At 43.0% G+C, this 19920-nt stretch overlaps 1 protein-coding gene and 1 long non-coding RNA gene across 2 annotated transcripts in view; one reads left to right on the forward strand and one right to left on the reverse strand.

The window, feature by feature from the left end:
- lrrc34 (leucine rich repeat containing 34) overlaps window positions 1–19920 on the forward strand; it is a 57353-nt gene that overhangs the window by 29151 nt on the left and 8282 nt on the right. Inside the window, exons 7-10 of the mRNA XM_072572217.1 lie at window positions 2650–2745; window positions 9418–9572; window positions 11167–11322; window positions 18569–18695. Coding sequence (XP_072428318.1) covers window positions 2650–2745; window positions 9418–9572; window positions 11167–11322; window positions 18569–18695 — 534 coding nt within the window. The remainder of the gene's footprint in view (window positions 1–2649; window positions 2746–9417; window positions 9573–11166; window positions 11323–18568; window positions 18696–19920) is intronic.
- Window positions 2634–16209, reverse strand: LOC140478813 (uncharacterized). Its single transcript, XR_011960874.1, has 3 exons — window positions 16010–16209; window positions 5978–6123; window positions 2634–3157 (listed from the first exon to the last, which is right to left on the reverse strand). It is a non-coding gene; the product is annotated as an uncharacterized lncRNA (long non-coding RNA).

Below are 19920 nucleotides of genomic sequence, written 5' to 3' on the forward strand. Positions count from 1 at the left end.
AACCCACCCAGACACACCTCTCTCTGACTAATGCACCCAACACCATGGACAATCCAGTATGGCCAATTCGCCTGGCCTGCACATCTTTGGATTGTGGGAGGAAACTGGATCACCCGGAGGAAAACCATGCAGACACAGGGAGAATGGGCAAACTCTACACAGACTGTCACCCAAAGCTGGAATCAAACCTGGGTCCTTGGCACTGTGAGGCAGCACTGCTAACCACTGAGCCACTGTGCTGCCTATTGATGCACATGTTAATGACTATCAATATGTGTATGTCAGCATTTCAGTGCAAACGTGAGTGTGTTTATTACAGCATGTCTGTGAACAGACATGCCAGTGTGTGTTAATGAGGAAGTGGCTGCAATTGTTTATTTGTGTACGTGCTACATTGAGTGTTTGCCAGTCTGTAGGCATCTTTAAGTGTGCCCCTGATACTGTGGGTAAATCAATTCAAGAATGTGTACTGTTTCTTGAGGTTGCATGCCAGTACGCACACATGTCTGTGTATGATTGTTAGTATGTCAGTGCCTGCGCACCTTAATGTGATTCTGTTGCTCATCAGTTTTTAAATGATTCTATTTGCTAGTATTTGTACATGTTAGTAATGTGTTGGTCATGTTTATATCAGTGTTTGTGCAGGTTACCAGCACATATGCTAATCAGTGAGTGTGTTTGAATTAATGTGTATTCATACATATGTCTATTTGTTGTATGTGGAGCTATATGCCAGTGTACGTCCATGTCATGTTTTGTGTGTTGTGGAGGTGCCGGTGATGGATTGGGGTGGACAAGGTCAGAAGTCACATGGCACCTGGTTTTGGTCCAACAAGGTTTATTTAAAATCACAAGTTTTCGGAGCACTGCTCCTTCATCAGGTGTCTCTTCTGACCATGTTTTGTCTGTGTTAGTGTTTGTGTGAGTCAGTAGTAGTAGTCAGCTAGCTGGCCAGCTGGTTAGCAATGAGAAGTGACACCCATGGATCAGCTTCATTTCCTGCACCAGTTGCGGTTACCTTGACGGTCATCCTTTTCAACTTCGACTCTGGCCTGAATATTGGTGACCATCAGGTAAAATAGACCACAAATATTCATTTTCATGAGAACAGCCCTCAGGTCCAGTAGGACTATGCAATGTTATCTTTGTGTCAGGGTGTGTTTTTCTGTCTTTCAGTGTAGCATTTCAGTATGTATCTGTGTATGGATCAGTGCATACGAGCGTGTGCGTTATTTTGTGTTCTTTTATTAATTTGACCTCAGGATGTGAGCATGGATGACTCTTACTTGCCTTAGCAATTGTGGTGCTGAGTTGCTTTCTTGAACCATTGTTGCCCCAGGGATGTAGAGACACCCACAATGCTGTTAGGGGGGCAGGTTCAGGATTTTGATCTAGTGACACATGGTTCCAAGTCAGGATGGTGAGTAACGTGGGAATCTTGCAGCTGATGGTATTCTCAAGTATCCACTTCTTGATTATAGTGGTGGTCAGTTTGGAAGGTACTGTCTTTGAATTCCAAACTTCTCTTCCAAATTCAAGCTTTTTCATGTCTAATTCTCTTGCCTGTTTAAGTTGAATTCTTGTTAACTCACCTAAATTGCTATTCGGTTTGCTTTCCAGTTCTTATACTAAATGTTGTGCTATTACCTCAAATACATCTGATTTCTTAGCTGGCTTTAAATCTCAATTTCAACTTTGTCTACCAAATTCTAATAACTTTGCCTTGTATTTTTTTCCAAATCACCCAAGGATAAATGTTCCACCCCCTGAATAGTCAAAGCAATTGCCAAAGGCAATTTGATTGAAAAATGCCCACGAAACCAAAACAAAAGCCGTAAACCGATCAAATTCATTTTCATAAAATTAGTTCAAGCAATTAAGGCCAGCAATAGCTGGAGTTGAATGCTTTCCAGGAAATGCCTTATTTTTAAAAAAAAATTCCAATGTGACTTTACATTGTAGCTTTAAAACAAGTTATCCCCACAACCCTTCAGACTCAAGTCTACAAAAATGATGAAATATGAGCATAACCTCTGTGATTCTAATTATGTCTGTTTGTTGCTTGACTGGTCTATAGAAGATTCTTCCAAATTTTGTTTAAGTTCCTAGAGATTAGGAAGGAAGTCTTTGTAGGGGCAATGGAGTTATATTAGTTACTTCCAGTGCCTTGACTGATACTGGTTTTCATTCCTTTTCTGAAGCTTTAGATTAATATGATATAACCCTGAGTCACTTTCTAGGCCTTTTCAGCGGTCAGTTAGGAATCAACTACCTTACTGTCTGAAGTCACAAGCTGATGGGTTTTAGCAATAATCGACTTTACGCTGACTATTAGAATAATTTCAATTCCAAATTTATCAATTGAATTTAAATTCTCCCATCTGTCATGGTGGAATTTGAACCCATGGTCTCTAGACCTTAGCCTGAGTTTTGCTATTACTAATCCAGTGACGTTATCCACCACCTCCCATGAACTGTGAAGATTTTAGATAATATTGAAACATTTTCATGAATGGTTGCTATAGAAGTATCCATCTTTCAAGCTAGATCAAGTTCTTTTATTTTATTTCCTTGTTGGAATTATGTTTTCTGCAGCATAGATTAATTTTTGTATGGAATTTTATGATGTTTTTCATTCTGTGTTTTCAGGAAACTCAAAGTCTAATTGCCTTAGCAACAGTTCTGCACCACAACAAAACTCTCAGAGCCATTGATGTAGGTCGTCCTATCATTCACACCATTCAGGTACTAGTGGAAAGTCTTCGTTGCCATATTCCTGTTGGCTTATTATTCATGGAATGTATTCTTATTGCAAATCATGGGTTGATTATTGAACCGTTTGCCATTGTTTATCTATTGTCATATTCTAGAATCTAATTTACCAATCCATCTCACTCGGTTCACAAATGCAGTTTGCTTTGTTCAAATTTGAGAACATGCAATAGTTTGTATCCTTCTTTTATTTTCAGTATTTTTGATCCAGTATCTTTGACTACTGATACCCTCAGATGTCAGAAACCCTCAGTATTGACGCTGAGGACTGCAGCCAGTGTGTTGCATGTTAATGTGCAAAAACACATATTTGAGGTTTCTTCTCAACCTTCCTTTTTCCAAAGACTTCTACTGGTTTCCAAGAGGGACTGGGTTTGTCACTTATCTAAAATGTAAAAGAGAACAGTTTTAAGAACCAAAGGTTGTTGAAAGATTGCTGCGCATTTTGAAGCAAGTGACTCATTATAAGTGCTGCCTACATGGCTACAAGTTGAAGCAGCAATAGAAGCATGGTTGTAGGGGAGTGGGAACTAGCAGATCTTCAGTCCTAAACAAGTAGTTAATTGAACTGATTAGATTCACTACTGTGTGGAAACAGGCCCTTCGGCCCAACCAGTCCATGCTGACCTTCTGAAGAGTAACCCACCCAGATCCACTTCCCTCTGACTAATGCACCTAACACTATGGGCAATTTAGCATGGCCAATTCACCTGGCCTGCACATCTTTGGACTGCAGGAGGAAACCGGAGCACCCGGAGGAAACCCAGGCAGACACAGGGAGAATGTGCAAACTCCACACAGTCACCCAAGGCTGAAGTCGACCCTGAGATCCTGGCGCTGTGAGGCAGTAGTGCTAACCATTGAGCCACCGTGCTGCCCCTAAATGGACTATGGATGAAAAGTCTATGGATTAATGTCCAGATATCAATGTCAGGGATCTCCTGCCTGCCCACCAACAACTATGTAAGCTCACTGGGGTATTCCTCTGGAAGTCAAACCCCATTATTCCTGGAGTTGTGACAAAAGTTAAAGCTTTCAAAACAAATATGCAAAATTCCCAAACTACCTCATTTTCAGATGAGTATAAGAGATACAGTTAGTAAGTTTGCAAATGACATCAAAATTGGAGGTGTAGTGGACAGCGAAGAGGGTTACCTCAGATTACAACAGGATCTGGACCAGATGGGCCAATGAGCTGAGAAGTGGCAGATGGATTTTAATTCAGATAAATGCGAGGTGCTGCATTTTGGGAAAGCAAATCTTAGCAGGACTTATACACTTAATGGTCAGGTCCTAGGGAGTGTTGCTGAACAAAGAGACCTTGGAGTGCAGATTCATAGCTCCTTGAAAGTAGAATCACAGGTAGATAGGATAGTGAAGAAGGTGTTTGATATGCTTTCCTTTATTGGTCAGAGTATTGAGTACAGGAGTTGGGAGGTCATGTTGCGGCTGTACAGGACATTGGTTAGGCCACTGTTGGAATATTGCGTGCAATTCTGGTCTCCTTCCAATCGGAACGATGTTGTGAAACTTGAAAGGGTTCAGAAAAGATTTACAAGGATGTTGCAAGGGTTGAAGGATCTGAGCTACAGGGAGAGGCTGAACAGGCTGGGGCTGTTTTCCCTGGAGCGTCGGAGACTGAGGGGTGACCTTATAGAGGTTTGCAAAATTATGAGGGGCATGGATAGGATAAATTGACAAAGTCTTTTCCCTGGGATTGGGGAGTCCAGAAGTAGAGGGCATAGGTTTAGGGTGAGAGGGGAAAGATATAAAAGAGACCTAAGGGGAAAATTTTTCACGCAGAGGATGGTATATATATGGAATGAGCTGCCAGAGGAAGTGGTGGAGGCAGGTACAATTGCAACATTTAAAAGGCATTTGGATGGGTATATGAATAGGAAGGGTTTGGAGGGATATGGGCCGGGTGCTGGCAGGTGGGACTAGATTGGGTTGGGATATCTGGTTGGCATGGACGGGTTGAACCGAAGGGTCTGTTTCAATGCTGAACATGTCTATGTTCATCCACTTTATCAACACCTTCGACCTCGACCTCAAATTTACCTGGACCATCTCAGACTCCTCCCTCCCCTTCCTAGACCTCTCCATTTCTATCTCAGGCGACCGAATCAATACGGACATTTACTATAACCGACCGACTCCCACAGCTACCTAGACTACACCTCCTCCTACCCTGCCCGCTGTAAAAACGCCATCCCATATTCCCAATTCCTTCGTCTCCGCCGCATCTGCTCCCAGGAGGACCAGTTCCAATACCGTACAACCCAGATGGCCCAGTTCTTCAAAGACCGCAATTTCCCCCCCCGACGTGATCGTCAATGCTCTCCACCACATCTCCTCCACTTCCCCCTCCTCCGCCCTTGAGCCCCACCCCTCCAATCGCCACCAGGACAGAACCCCACTGGTCTTCACCTACCAGCCCACCAACCTCCATATACATCGTATCATGCGTCGTCATTTCCGCCACCTCCAAACGGACCCCACTACCAGGGATATATTTCCCTCCCCTCCCCTATCAGCGTTCCGAAAAGACCACTCCTTCCGTGACTCCCTCGTCAGGTCCACACCCCCCACCAACCCAAACTCCACTCCCGGCACCTTCCCCTGCAACCGCAGGAAATGCAAAACTTGCGCCCACACGTTTCCCCCTTACTTCCCTCCAAGGCCCAAGAGATTCTTCCATATCCACCACAAATTCACCTGCACCTCCACACACATCATTTACTGCATCCGCTGCACCCGAATGTGGCCTCCTATACATTGGGGAGACAGGCCGCCTACTTGTGGAATGTTTCAGAGAACACCTCTAGGACACCCAGACCAACCAACCCAACCACCCCATGGCTCAACACTTCAACTCCCCCTCCCACTCCACCAATGACATGCAGGTCCTTGGACTCCTCCATCGCCAGACCATAGCAACACGACGGTTGGAGGAAGAGCACCTCATCTTCCACCTAGGAACCCTCCAACCACAAGCGATGAACTCAGATTTCTCCAGTTTCCTCATTTCCCCTCCCCCCACTTTGTCTCAGTCCCAACCCTCGAACTCAGCACCACCTTCCTAACCTGCAATCTTCTTCCTGACCTCTCCGCCCCCACCCCCACTCCGGCCTATCACCCTCATCTTAACCTCCTTCCACCTATCGCATTTCCAACGCCCCTCCCCCAAGTCCCTCCTCCCTACCTTTTATCTTAGCCTGCTTGGCACAATTTCCTCATTCCTGAAGAAGGGCTCATGCCCGAAACGTCGATTCTCCTGCTCCTTGGATGCTGCCTGACCTGCTGCGCTTTTCCAGCAACACATTTTCAGCTCTGTACATGTCTACGACTCTATGAAAGAAAGCATGGTTCAGGTTTTCGTACTTAGCAAGAAATCACTACTTATTAGAGGTCACTAGACTGTAGCTACAGATAAGCAATTAAATTTAATTAAGTAAGCTCCACAAATTAAAACCTAAACCACTTCAAACTTTCTCTTACACCAGACAGGAATAAACATAACAAAGGTTAAAAAAGGTCACATGGTCAGAGGAAAACTGAAAAGCACACTCCTTATTCACAAAGTCTGTGGGTTGATTCTTGCTGATTTAAAGATTTCTCCTCAATCTTAATTTTTTTTCAAATACAAGGGGCACATGCTGCTTGTTTCACTTATGTAAGGTTTCTGACTTAGATAATTCAAAGTCCTAATTTGCAGCATCAATCAAAGGAAAGATAAACTTAAAAATCACACAACACCAGATTATAGTCCAACAAGTTTAATTGGAAGCACTAGCTTTTGGAGCACTGCTCCTTCATCAGATGGTTGTGGAGTACACAGTTGTAAGACACAGAATTTATAGCAAAAGTTTACAGTGTGATGTAACTGAAATTATACATTGAAAAATACCTTGATTGTTTGTTAAGTCTCTCATATGTAAATCACAAAACATTTTTTAAAAGTTACATTCTCAGGTGAATTTTAACAATTGGTGACAGCCCAGATAATGTGTTGAAGGTGCCAGCCCCGTGTGCTGCTGTCTGTTCCAGAATGTTTAGACTGATTCTAATCTAAAAATGAATTAATAGAATTTTAATGGATCCATGCAGTTTTTGAGCAAAATACAATGTAACTCTGCAAGTACAAGTTCACCCCAAAAATGTATATGTGTATGTGTGCATGTGGGTTTGTGTGTGTGTGTGAATGTAACTTGTAAAAAAATGTTTTGTGATTTACATATGAAAGAACTGGAACTAACATGGTCATTCTAACAGAAAAGAGACAACAATCATGGTATTTTTCAACGTATACTTTCAGTTACATCACACTGTAAACTTTTGCTACAAATTCTGTGCCTTACAACTGTGTCCTCCACTATCACCTGATGAAGGAGCGTCGCTCCGAAAGCTAGTGCTTCCAATTAAACCTGTTGGACCTGTTGTGTGATTTTTAACTTTGTACACCCCAGTCCAATACTGGTATCTCCAAATCATGAAAGATAAACTGGTTTTGTTCAGGCTTAAAGTGGTTTACTACAAAGAACACAGAGAGAGAGCTATTGAGCTGCTGGTGACCCGATCTTTCCTCAGTCTATCTTCTCCCTGCAACAAACAGAGAAAATGCAATCTACATGTCAGGAGTGTAATGGAATCCCCACTTGTCAATAATAGTGCAGCTCCAAAAACACTCAAGAAGTTTGATACCATCCATGACAAAGCAGCCTGGTTGGCATCACATTCATCACCTTCAACTCCAAGTCTCAATAACCTGACAGCCTGTTCCTTGAGTCTTAATGCAACTGTGTTTAGATTTTCTCAGCTTCAAGTAATCCCTTCAGGATTTTAACCAAACCTTTCTGATCTTGAATGTTCAACTAAACTCCTTACATTGAGGTAACCTGTTTCTGAGCAGTTCTAAATCTTCAGGAGACACTGCTTTACACATCAAACTGCAGCCAAGTCTCTGCAAACTTGAATTGAAAACGGCTTTCTTTAAGCTATGGTAGTTTCTCGTAAACCAAAATAAAAAAATTCTGGAACTTCCTAATCAAAACTTACTGCTGAACTTTTAACTCTGCTTATAAAGCTCACCCAATGAAAACAAAACCCTAGAAAGTCTGTCCCATATTGTATTTTAAAATAAATCACCATGGTGACAGAAATATTTGCTTGTCAATAATTTCATTTTCTGTTCTTTTGGTTATCAATTCAAAGTGAAAAAAAAGACTGTTTTAAAAATCAAAGATTTTGAAAGGAATTGCTGCACTTTTAAACAGAAGTTACTGCAATTCATTATGTGTGGTCCTTCCATTGCTGCTTTGTGCAAGCAGTGGGAGAAGAGGTTTGTAAATGGCACAGCAGTGGCTGTGTGTGCAGTGTGAGATACAGTGCTAGATATTTATAAGTTAATCATTAAACCCTTTAACTGACATAAACCAAACCTCACATTCTGCTTTTGAACAGACCTCTCAAATGTTAATTCTGACCTCGCTTTGCACCTTCTCTGCTGCTGTAACACTACTGTATTCTGCACTCTTCCTGCTATTCTGATGCACTTTGTATGGTATGAGCTGCCTGTATTGCATACAAAACAGCATTTTTTTCTGTATCTCAGTACATGTGACAATACACCAATCAATAAATGATATTAAAATGACACACCTTACATCTCACCCCAGCAATTGATCTCTCCACTAAAGTAAACAGGTGTTACCGGTCTCCTCCATCCAAGATCTTCATTATTTTGTAAACCTCAATTAAGTCACCTTTTAGCTTTTTCTGTTGTAAGAAAAAAACCCTTGTCTTTTCAATCTTTCCTCATTGCTGCAATTTCAATCCCTGGCAACATTCTTGTGAATCTGCACTTTTTTTTCAGGATAAATTATGTCCTTCCTGCAGTATAATGGCCAAAACTATACATGAAATGTTATATAGTTCCGGTATTATATCCCTTCTTTTGTATTAAATACCTGGCCAATAAAGAAAAGTATTTGATATGTTTTGTTAATCACTTTATCTACTTGTCCTGGAGAACTTGTGGACTTGCAGTCTAAGGTGTCCTACTGTCTCTACCCCATTCAATATTCTCCTGTTTATTATTATTAACTTGCTTTGTGTGCCCTCCATAAATGCATTACAGCATATATCTCCAGATTGACTCTTATTTCCCACTTCTCTATTACTCAGCTAAAACATCGATATTAATCTGGAGTTAATAGCTATCCTCCACTTTATCTTCTGCATGGTCAAATTCCCAATCATGCCTCCCATCACATTTAAATCCAAATCACCAATGATAAACCATAAACAGCAAGGGATCCAACATAAGAACACCATTGGAATCTACTTTCCACTCACAAAAACATCCGTTGACCGTTACCCTTTGTTTCCTGTTGCTGAGCTAATTTTGTACCATGCTCACCACATTCCCTGTATCCCATCTTTACATTTCTGACCAAGCTGTCACGTGGAACCTTGTTAAATTCCTTATGAAAATCCATGTAGGTGTCATCCACTGCACTGCCCTCATTACTTAGTATTGATTAATATTCCTTAGTATTGATTAATATTCCTTAGTATTGATTAATATTCCTTAGTATTGATTAATATGCCCACCAGAATTTCTTGCTTTTGTTTTTTTTGTAGGAAGAAGCCACTGTCCACATGGCCCATATGCTTCAAGTTAACCAAACTCTTCAGGAGTTGCATTTAGTAAAAATGGGAATGAGAAACTTTGGCATTCAGCAAATTTGTGACAAACTGGTTCTTAACCACAGTCTTCGACTCCTTGATCTCCACTGGTAAAATCTCCATTGGCCTTTTCCAATTCAATTAATAGCTGGTTGGTGGGCCAAATAACCTCCTTATTTACTGATGTATTCTATAATTTGTTATTGTATAGTGCTGAGGGAGGACATTTAAGCAAATAATTACAATTGCATAACAGAGGCATCTGCAGCTGGTAGAATGGTGACAACGTGGTTGAAAATGTTTTCACTTTATTTGGTCCTTTTACCACCCATCAATGAAATCTCCAATTTCAATATCCAGAGGGTTACCATTGACCAAAAAACTGAATTGGACTAACCATGGAAATATTGTGGCTATAAGAACAGGTCAGATGCATAAAGCTCTTCTGACTGATAACTAACATCTTCACCTCCCGAAAGCCTGCCCACCATCTAAAGTCAGGAGTACGGTGGAATATTCGCCACGTACCTGGATAGGTGCAGCTCCAATAATCGATAGTATTGCATCTATCTTCCATTTCCCTGCAAATTTGTTGCTCTCTATCTTACCCACTAGTTGGCCTACAATGCACCCAGTAGTTTAGATAGAGTCATAGTGTCATTGAGTCATAGAGATGTACAGCACGGAAACAGACCTTTGGTCCAACTCATCCATGCCAACCATATATCCCAACTCAATCTAGTCCCACCTGCCAGCACCCGGCCCATATCCCTCCAAACCCTTCCTATTCATATACCCATCCAGATGCCTTTTAAATATTGCAATTATACTAGCCTCTACCACTTCCTCTGGCAGCTCATTCCATACACGTACTACCCTCTGTGTGAAAGAGTTGCCCATTTGGTCTCTTTTATATCTTTCCTCTCTCATCCTAAACCTATGCCCTCTAGTCTGGGCTCAGCAACATTCTAACCATCAACAATGTTGTCTATTCCCAATCTGTAGAATCCCCTGTCTCTGCCCTGTCTCAGCTCACCTGCTGCTGAAACTATCATCTATGCTTTTGTTACCTCTAGTGTTCCTGTTCTGTTGCCCTTCTGACCAGAATCCTGCTCTGCATCCTCTGTAAATTCAAGCTCATCCAAAGGTCTACTGCCTGCACCTCGACATACAGTATCGCCATTCACAGCTGCTGCTGATCAGAACTGGTCCCTAGTCTAAGACCACCTCAAATTTATCTCTACCTCCCTCCTCATTTAGAATTCTCCTTAACACTTATACCTGTAGGTGGGTTGAGAGAATACACAGACATTGGGCTGTGTATAAAGAATATCATATAGGGCGGTACGGTGGCTCAGTGGTTAGCACTGCTGCCTCACAGCACCAGGGTCCCAGGTTTGATTCCAGCCTCAGGTGACTGTCTGTGTGGAGTTTGCACATTCTCCCTGTGTCTGCGTGGGTTTCCTCTGGGTGCTCCGGTTTCTTCCCACAGTCCAAAGATGTGCAGGTCAGGTGAATTGGCCATGCTAAATTGCCCATAGTGTTACGTGCATTAGTCAGACGGAAATGGATCTGGGTGGGTTACTCCTCAGAAGATTGGTGTGGACTGGTTGAGCTGGAGGGCCTGTTTCCATACTGTAGGGAATCTAATTTAATTTACCTCCAATGTATAGCATATACAGATCATTTCATGTGTTGTGTCAGTAACCAGATATCCTCTGATGGAGCAAAGTCTTTGGCTGAGCTACTGAAACGCAACACTCCCTTGAAGATCCTGGATTTGGCTGCCAACAGAATTGAGGACGATGGACTGGTTTTCATCAGTGATGCTCTTCGCTACAGGAATGATCAGCTTTTAGCGTGAGTCTGTACTCTAATCTAATCTGGTCAACAGATTAATCCAGCATCAAGGAACTTCCCTTGGAGAAATGAGGCTAAGGAACAAACACAGATTAATACACACCTTCAGTATAAATAGGCTAGAAGGTCACTGAAGGACAATGGTGCATCTTTTTACATTGTATATGAGAACATAGGGAAAGAAGAGAGTCCAAAATTACTCAAATATTAAAGCTATAAATGAAAGAGAAAGATAGATTAAAGCAGAGACCAAAGAAAATTAAATTGCCAGAGAACAATTTAAAATATAAATATCCTGGGGGATACCATTGACCAGAATCCAATCTCGACAAGTTATTTGAATATGATGGCTACAAGAGCAGGTCATGGGCTAGAAATCCTGCAGCTCATTATGCAGCTCTTGACTCCCCATTTTTTTTTAAACTCTCTACAAGGCACAATTCAGGAATCTGAAAGAGTGCAACTCTAACAATACTGAAGAAAGTCAATGTCATCCATGATATAGTAGTCTGGTTGATTAGTACCACAGGGAGATAGTGAGGACTTCAGACGCTGGAGATCAGTGTCAAGAGTCTGGTGCTGGAAAAGCACAGCCAGTCAAGCAGCATCTGAGGAGCAGAAGAATCCATGAGTCGGGCATAAGCCCTTCATCAGAAATAAGGCTTTTGGGTCGGGGGCTGAGAGATAAATGGGAAGGGGGTGGAGCAGGGGGTAGGTAGCTGGGAATGTGATAGGTAGATGAAGGTGGAGGTCAAAGCGATAGGTTGGCGAGGAGGGGGGAGCGGGTAGGTGAGAAGGAAGATGGAAAGGTCAAGAGGGCAGTGCTGAGTTGGAGGCTAGGGTCTGGGATAAAATGGGGGGAGGGGAAATAAGGAAACTGGCAAAATCCACATTGATCCCTTGTGGTTGCAGGGTCCAAGGTGGAAGATGAGGCAACCTCCCTGGGAGCAGGAGGACCAATTCCACCATTGGACATCCTAGATGGCCTCCTTCTTCAAAGATGGCAGTTTCCCCTCCCACATGGTTGACAATACCCTCCAGCACATCTTCTCCACTTCCTTCACCTCTGCTCTTGAACCCCATCCCTCCAATCGCAACAAGGACAAATGCTCTGGTCTTCACCTTCACCCCACCAACTTCCGGATATGTTGCATCATCTTCCACCACCTGCAAACAGACTCTACCACTTGGGATATATTTCCCTCCCCACCCCTATCTGCATTTCAGAGAGATTTTACCCTCTGCGACTCCCTTGTCCAATCCACGCTGCCCCACCAGCCCACCACCCACTCCTAGCACCTTCCCCTGTCACTGCAGGAAGTGCAAGACCTATGCCCACACCTCCCCCCTCACTTCTGTCCAAGGCCCAAAAGGATCCTTCTACAACTGACAGAAATTTACCTACTTCAACATGTCATCTACTGAACCGATGTGGTCTCCACTGCATCAGGGAGACAGGACGCCAACTTGAGGATCATTTCAGAGAACATCTCTGGGACACCCGCACCAACCAACCCCACCGCCCTGTGGCTGAACACTCCAACTGTCCCTCCCACTCCACCAAGTACATGCAGGTCCTGGGCCTCCTCCATCACCAAACCCTAACCACCTGACTCCTGGAGGAAGAACGCCTCATCTTCCACCTTGGGACCCTGCAACCACATGGGGTCAATGTGGATTTCACAAGTTTCCTCATTTCCCCTGCCCACACCTTATTCCAGTCCCAAGCCTCCAACTCAGCACACCCCTCTTGACCTGTCCATCTTGCATCCCACCTATCTGCTCCACCCTCCTCTCCGACCTATCGCTTTCACCCCCACCTTCATCTACCTATCACATTTCCAGCTATCTTTCCCCCCAACCCCAACCACCCCCCAAATTATCGTTCAGCACCCCCGGCCCACAAGCCTCATTCCTGATGAAGGGCTTATGCCCAAAACGCTGATTCTCCTGCTCCTTGAACCATGCCTGATCTGATTGGTACTACATTCGTGGTACCACATCTTTAAGCATTCACTCCCTCTACCACCGATGCTCAGGAGCAGCAATATGCACCTCTCTAAAATACACCACAGAAATTCACCCCAGACTCCTGAGATATCATCTTCTGAACCCATGACCACTACCATCTAGGACAAGGAGAAGGAACACCACCCCCTTCAAGTTCTCTTCCATGCCACTCATTATTCAAACTTTGAAATATATCGCTGTTTCTTCAGTGTCACCGGCTCAAATGCAGGAATTCCCTCTCTGACAACACTGCAGTTGTACCTCCACCACAAGCACTGTGACAGTTCCTGAAGGCAGCTCACTACCTCTTTCTCCAGGACAATTAAGGATAGGCAATACATGCTGGTCCAATCAGCAACATCCAGATCCCATAAATAAACAGTTTAAAGAGATTTTTTTATAATCTGCTCTGATGTCATTTGCTCGGAAAAAAAATCACATTCTTTCCACATACTGGGCCCAGTCTTCAACAGCAGGATCAAACAAGTCAAGCTTCCCAAATAGAGGCATGATAACAGAAATGCTAACCCCAACTCCAAGATGACTGTTGCAAGCAAATATTCTTCAGGTGCATACTGTTTCCTCCCATCACCACTGAGGCATTTAGCATTAAAGTAACTGCACAGAAGCTCATATCCCATCACCAAGTCACCCTTTATTTACATATGCATAGTACACTGGCTGTAGCCAGCCAGCTCAGAGTCAGTCCCTGAACCAAGGAGATGCTCATCTCCTGGTTCTATATTTTCTTTCCTTTTTTTTGTATGTATGCAGGTGTGGGCACAGTGAATTTAAAGAATATATATAGTTTGATTAATTGGGAATAACTAATTAAAGAAAATTGGCCCGGATTTACTTCCCATGATGGAGTGCCCTCTGCCTCAGTCAGATACAATGACAGGAGTACTGTGTCATCTCTGTGGGGAAGCCTAATGATATTACATGATCAACAAGCAATCAAATTGTCAACATGTTCTTTGAATTCACTTGTGAGACATTGTCTGGTATCATTGGCTGACCAGCATTTATTGCCCACCCCTAGCTGCCCTTGACCTGAATGGATTGCTAGGCCATTTCACAGGGCACTTGAGAATCAACCATGCTGCTGTGAGTCTGGAGTCACATATAGGCCAGATCAGGTGAGGAAGGTCAAGGTCTTCTGCATTTGAAGATTAAAGATAGGGTTTATTTGACAATTGACAATGGTTTCATGCTCATCAATAGATTCTCAAGTTTTCTTTTATTTTTTTCTTTTATTGAATTGAAATTCTACCATCAGCCATGGCAGGATTCAAACCTGTCTCCCAGAACATTAGCTGAGTTTTTGGGTTAATAGTCCAACGATAACCTCATCACCTCACTCTACCCTGTGAGAGGAAATAGGGCCCTCAAGACCTGCTGACCAATCAAATGCCAACTAGTGACTAATGCTGGCAGCTGTCTAGGTCGAATAATGATTCCAGTGACAGCACAGGCATCAATATTGGATCCTGGGATACAGGTGATTGGAAGCAGTATAGACATTACAGAGGGAGGTGGCAATGGAGGTGTTGGCATGAAGTTGTTTTAATGTTGTCAAGTTCCTTAATCCAATGCAGTGCCCATCCAGCGAGGCCATAGGTAAGAGCAAATTACTGCTGATGCTGGAATCTGTACTGAAAACAACAAATGCTGGAAATCACAGCGGGTCAGACAGCATTCATGGAGAGAGAGCAAGCTAATGTTTCGAGTCTGAGTGACTCTTCATCAGAGCTGAAGTCAGAGTCATCTACACTCAAAACGTTAGCTTGCTGTCTCTCCATGGAGGCCATAGGTTAAACCTGATAAGATTTGTTAGGTGACCTGTAGGAGGCATCAGTGAGCCATAAGACTCCCATTAATCACTGGGCCACTCTGAATTCCAGTGTGGAAATAACAAGTGTTAAAGATGAAACTGAACTGGAGTTGCCATATTAATATTGTGGCTACAGGTGCTTGTAAAGGCTATGGGGAGACAGGACACCAACTTGCGGAGTATTTCAGAGAACATCTCTGGGACACACGCACCAAACAACCCCACCTCCCTGTGGCCGACCACTTCAACTGCCCCTCCCATTCCCCCAATGACATGCATGTCCTGGGTCTCCTCCACCTCCAAATCCAAGCCACCTGACACCTGGAGGAAGAACGTCTTCCACCTTGGGACCGTTCAACCACATGGCATCAACATTGACTTCACTATTTCCAAATCATCCCTCCCCCACCACCTCATCTCAGATCCAACTCGGCACTGCCCTCTTGACCTGTCCACCTTATTTCTCACCTATCCGCTCTACCTTCCCACCCCCTGATCTATCACAATTACCCCCCACCTCCTCCCAGCTACCATCCTCCTAACCCTACGCCCTCCCTGCTATTTATCTCTCAGCCCCTTTCCTTCCTCCTCCCCCCCTACCAGAACGATCATTCCTGATGAAGGGGCTTATGCCCAAAATGTAGTCTCTCCTGCTCCTCAGTTGTTGCCTGACCTGCTGTGTTTTCCCAGCACCACATTTTTCAACTCTGCCTCTCCAGCATCTGCAGTCCCTACTTTCTCCTATGAATCCTGCAGATGAGTAACTCATCTCCTGATTCTCCAAAGCCTGTCCACCATCTAAAAGGCACAACTCAGGATTATGAGGGAATACACCCCACTTGCCTGGATGACTGCAGCTCCAACAACACTCAAGAAGCTTGACACCTTCCAGGATGAAGCCGGCTACTTAATTTGACCACTTTCAACAGCTCCGACACCAATGCACATTAGCAGCAGAATTGAGCGGCTTTGTCTGGGTTCCATTAAATTCCGCCTTCCAATTCTAGTCAATAGGTAGAGAAGGCTGAAGGCTTTATCTCTAAAATTTCCAATGTCTATCTAGATTGATGATGTTTACTTCAGCCTCAAAGGTGAATGATTTGAATACAATGAAAACTGGTTAAACTGGAGCAGGTGTGACAACTCAAACTGCAGACAGCCAAAGCCCTGAATTCATGTCACAAGAAACATGATACCTTGGAATGTATAAGTCAATCTCGTCAGGACACGAAGCTGGAGAAACATCTGAGAGAGAAAAATCACAAACTGAGGGAACAGTGTTAAATGCTCAGTGGTGGCTCAGTGTTTAGCTCTGCTGCCTCACAGCACCAGGGTCCCCGGTTTGATTCCAGCCTCAGCTGACTGTCTGTATGGAGTTTGCACATTCTCCCCGTGTCTGCGTGGGTTTCCTCCGGGTGCTCCAGTTTCCTCCCACAGTCCAAAGACGTGCAAGTCAGGTGAATTGGCTATGCTAAATTGCCCACAGTGTTAGGTTCATTAGTGAGAGGGAAATGGGTCTAGATGGTTTACTCTTTGGAGGGTCGGTGTGGACTTGTTGGGCTGAAGGGCCTGTTTCCACACTGTAGGGAATCTAATCTAATCTAACTTGTAGGTGAAATCAGAACCATAGGCCATGAATATTGACTCATTAACCAATAGATAAGGCGGGGAAACAGAAAATGCTGGATAAACTCAGCAGGTCTGGCTGTATCTCTGGTGAGAGAAGCAGTTGATGGTTTAAGTTCGATATAACTTTTCTTCTTTACTTCTTTTGCCAGAGATGTGTGAGAATGTAGAACAGCGGTTGTTTGAAGTGAATATTGTCACTGCATTTAAGGAGATGCTAAATTAACATAAGGAAGAAAAGATTTAGTGAATATGTTGATTGGGCAAGGAAGAGACTTTGAAGGAGGTTCCGTAGATTCATTGAAAGGTTATCACAAGGAAAGAGATCATTTAGCCCATCAGTCTATGCTGAGTGAATGAACAAGCCACCCAATCTAATCTTGCTTTCCAACCCTGGTCCCTAGCCCTGCAGTTCATAGGATTTCAGCTGCAGATCCAGTTTCATTTAAATGAGTTGAGGGTTTCTTCCTCCACCACAAAACTGGATTGCGAATTCTAGACCCATTGCTCAAAAATTAAGTGGCACCGACAACACCGTATTACATTAGAACCAGCACTTGCTCATCCAAAGGAAACGGTTGAAGAGTAAATCACCATAATGTTCTTTGCAGCAATGGGATTTGAACGATGCCCCAAAACAACAGGAAGCTAAATTCATCACCTCAAACTATTTAGCCACATTATGTCATTACACATCGTGAATTAAGACTAGGAAGGACCAGATTGCTTGAATGGTCTGTTTCTTCACTGTGTCCAATCTCTACATGAAAAAAATGCCTCAGATCTTGGGGGTTATTCACTCAAGTGAAAGCAATTCATTTTTATTCGTATCTGAAGATATAGAACTATGGTCTCGAAAACACCAGGCTGCAGTTCAGCAGACTATTGTCCCAGAAATGCCACATCCCTAGCCAAGCAATTCCAGTCCAGCCACGGCACTGGTATCAACTTGACAATGTGGAAATCCGTCCAGGTATGTGCTGCACACAAAAAAGTAGGACAACTACAATGCAAACAATTATGCCACCAGCAGTCTATTCTCAGTCATCAATAAAGTGATGGAAGGGGTCATCAACAGTGCTAATGAACAGCAGTGGCTTCTAATAATCTGCTCACTGACTCTCAGTTTGGGTTCTGTGAAGACCAGTCAGTTTCTGACCTAATTTCAGCTTTGAATTAAATATGGATAAAAGATGGATTCCAAGGATGAGGTTAGAGTGACTACCCTTGACACTGGGGCTACATCGAATCAAGTGTAGCAACAGACACCCATAGCAAAACTGGAGTACATTAGAAAGGAAGGAAATCTCCTCTGGTTGGAGTCCTATCCAATACAAAGGAAGATCAGTATGGATGTAGGGTGTCAATAATCTCAGCTCCACAATATCTCTGCAGGAATTCCTCACGGTAATGTCCTAGACCCAGCCATCTTCAGCTGCTTCATTAATGACCTTCCCTCCATCATATGGTCAGAAATGAAATGGTTCACTGATGGTAGCACAATGTTCAGTACCTTTCATAACTCCTCAGTTAATAAAGCAGTCTATATCCAAATGCAGGAAGACTTGCATAACATTCAGGCTTGGGCCTACACAAATGCCAGCTAATATACATGGTCAAAATAAATGTAATTGTTGCCTCATAACATAGGAGTATTGTCATCACCAAAGCCTCATCAATGTCATAGTTCTTAACTCATAAAATTGTGAAGTAGCCATGCTCAAAGTTTTGAAACCCTTTTATAGAATTATATGTATATATGTTTTGTTCCATCAGATTATCTGTAGCCAGGAATAATATTTCTGGTATTGGACTGATGGCACTTGCAAATGCCTTGAAATCGAACAACACATTAACCAATGTCTACGTCTGGGGCAACAACTTTGATGAATCAGCCTCCATAGTAAGATAAAATATATTCTATATTTTTTTGGAATATAATTAATTGTTGAGTTTCAGTACAACCAGCATAACCAACATCCATACTAGAGAAAACTAGTCAACCCCTCAAGTCTGTTCTGCTATTCCATTAGCTCATGGTGAACTGTATCTTACTCCAATTACCCTTCTGAGTTCCATAATCCTTCGCCAACAAAGTTGATCAACCTCGGTTTTGAAATTTGTAACTGACCCCAATTTCAAAAGATTTTTGGAACAAGGTTCCAAATTTCCACTCCCCTTTGTACAAATAAGTATTTCCCAATTTAACCCTTGAATTATCTAGTTTGAATTTTTGCTTTGATTTTAACTGTTAAAGAAATTAGCTTTGCGTGGTTTCATTTGGGCCCAATCAGTAGTTGAGGCTATGATCCAACTTTTGCAGACTTCATCTAGAGCTAGAGCTTTTCTAAAAGAAAGCTCAGGAAGCACATGTTTTATTCTTACATGGGCAGTGGGCATGATCAACAAGGCAGGCATCGGTTGCCCAACCCCATTGCCTTTGTATTGAAAGATTTGGTCAGCCACTTAGAGGGCCATTAAGAGTCAATCTCATTGCTGTGGGTCTGGAGTCATATCTATATGAGACCTATTAAGGATGGCAGATTTCCTTACCTGAAGGACATTTGTGAACTCTATGTTTTTCTTCACAACAATGAACAATGTTTTCAAAGTTGCTCTTAGGCTGGCTTTCACTTTTAGATTAATACTTATTATTCACTATCTACATATTGGGATTCAAATTTATTTATCCAGAACATTAGTCAGAGTCTCAGATTTTTAGACTTGTGATATAACCATTACACCCAGTAGTCAGCTGATTAGCTGAATTTAGAGTCATAGAATCTTGGAGAGGTACAGCATGGAAACAGACCCTTCGGTCCAACTCGTCCATGCCGACCAGATATCCCAACCCAATCTAGTCCCACCTGCCAGTACCCGACCCATATCCCTCCAAACCCTTCCTATTCATATACCCTTCCAAATGCCTCTAAAATATTGCAATTGTACCAGCCTCCACCACTTCCTCTGGTAGCTCATTCCATACACGTTCCTCTGTGTGAACAAGTTGCCCCTTAGATCTCTTTTATATCTTTCATCTCTCACCCTAAGCCTATGCCTCTAGTTCTGGACTCCCTGACCCCAGGGAAGAGACTTTGTCTATTTATCCTATCCATGTCCCTCATGAT

Source organism: Chiloscyllium punctatum, chromosome 6 (genome assembly GCF_047496795.1).
Source record: "Chiloscyllium punctatum isolate Juve2018m chromosome 6, sChiPun1.3, whole genome shotgun sequence".
Classification (NCBI taxonomy): Eukaryota; Metazoa; Chordata; class Chondrichthyes; order Orectolobiformes; family Hemiscylliidae; genus Chiloscyllium; species Chiloscyllium punctatum.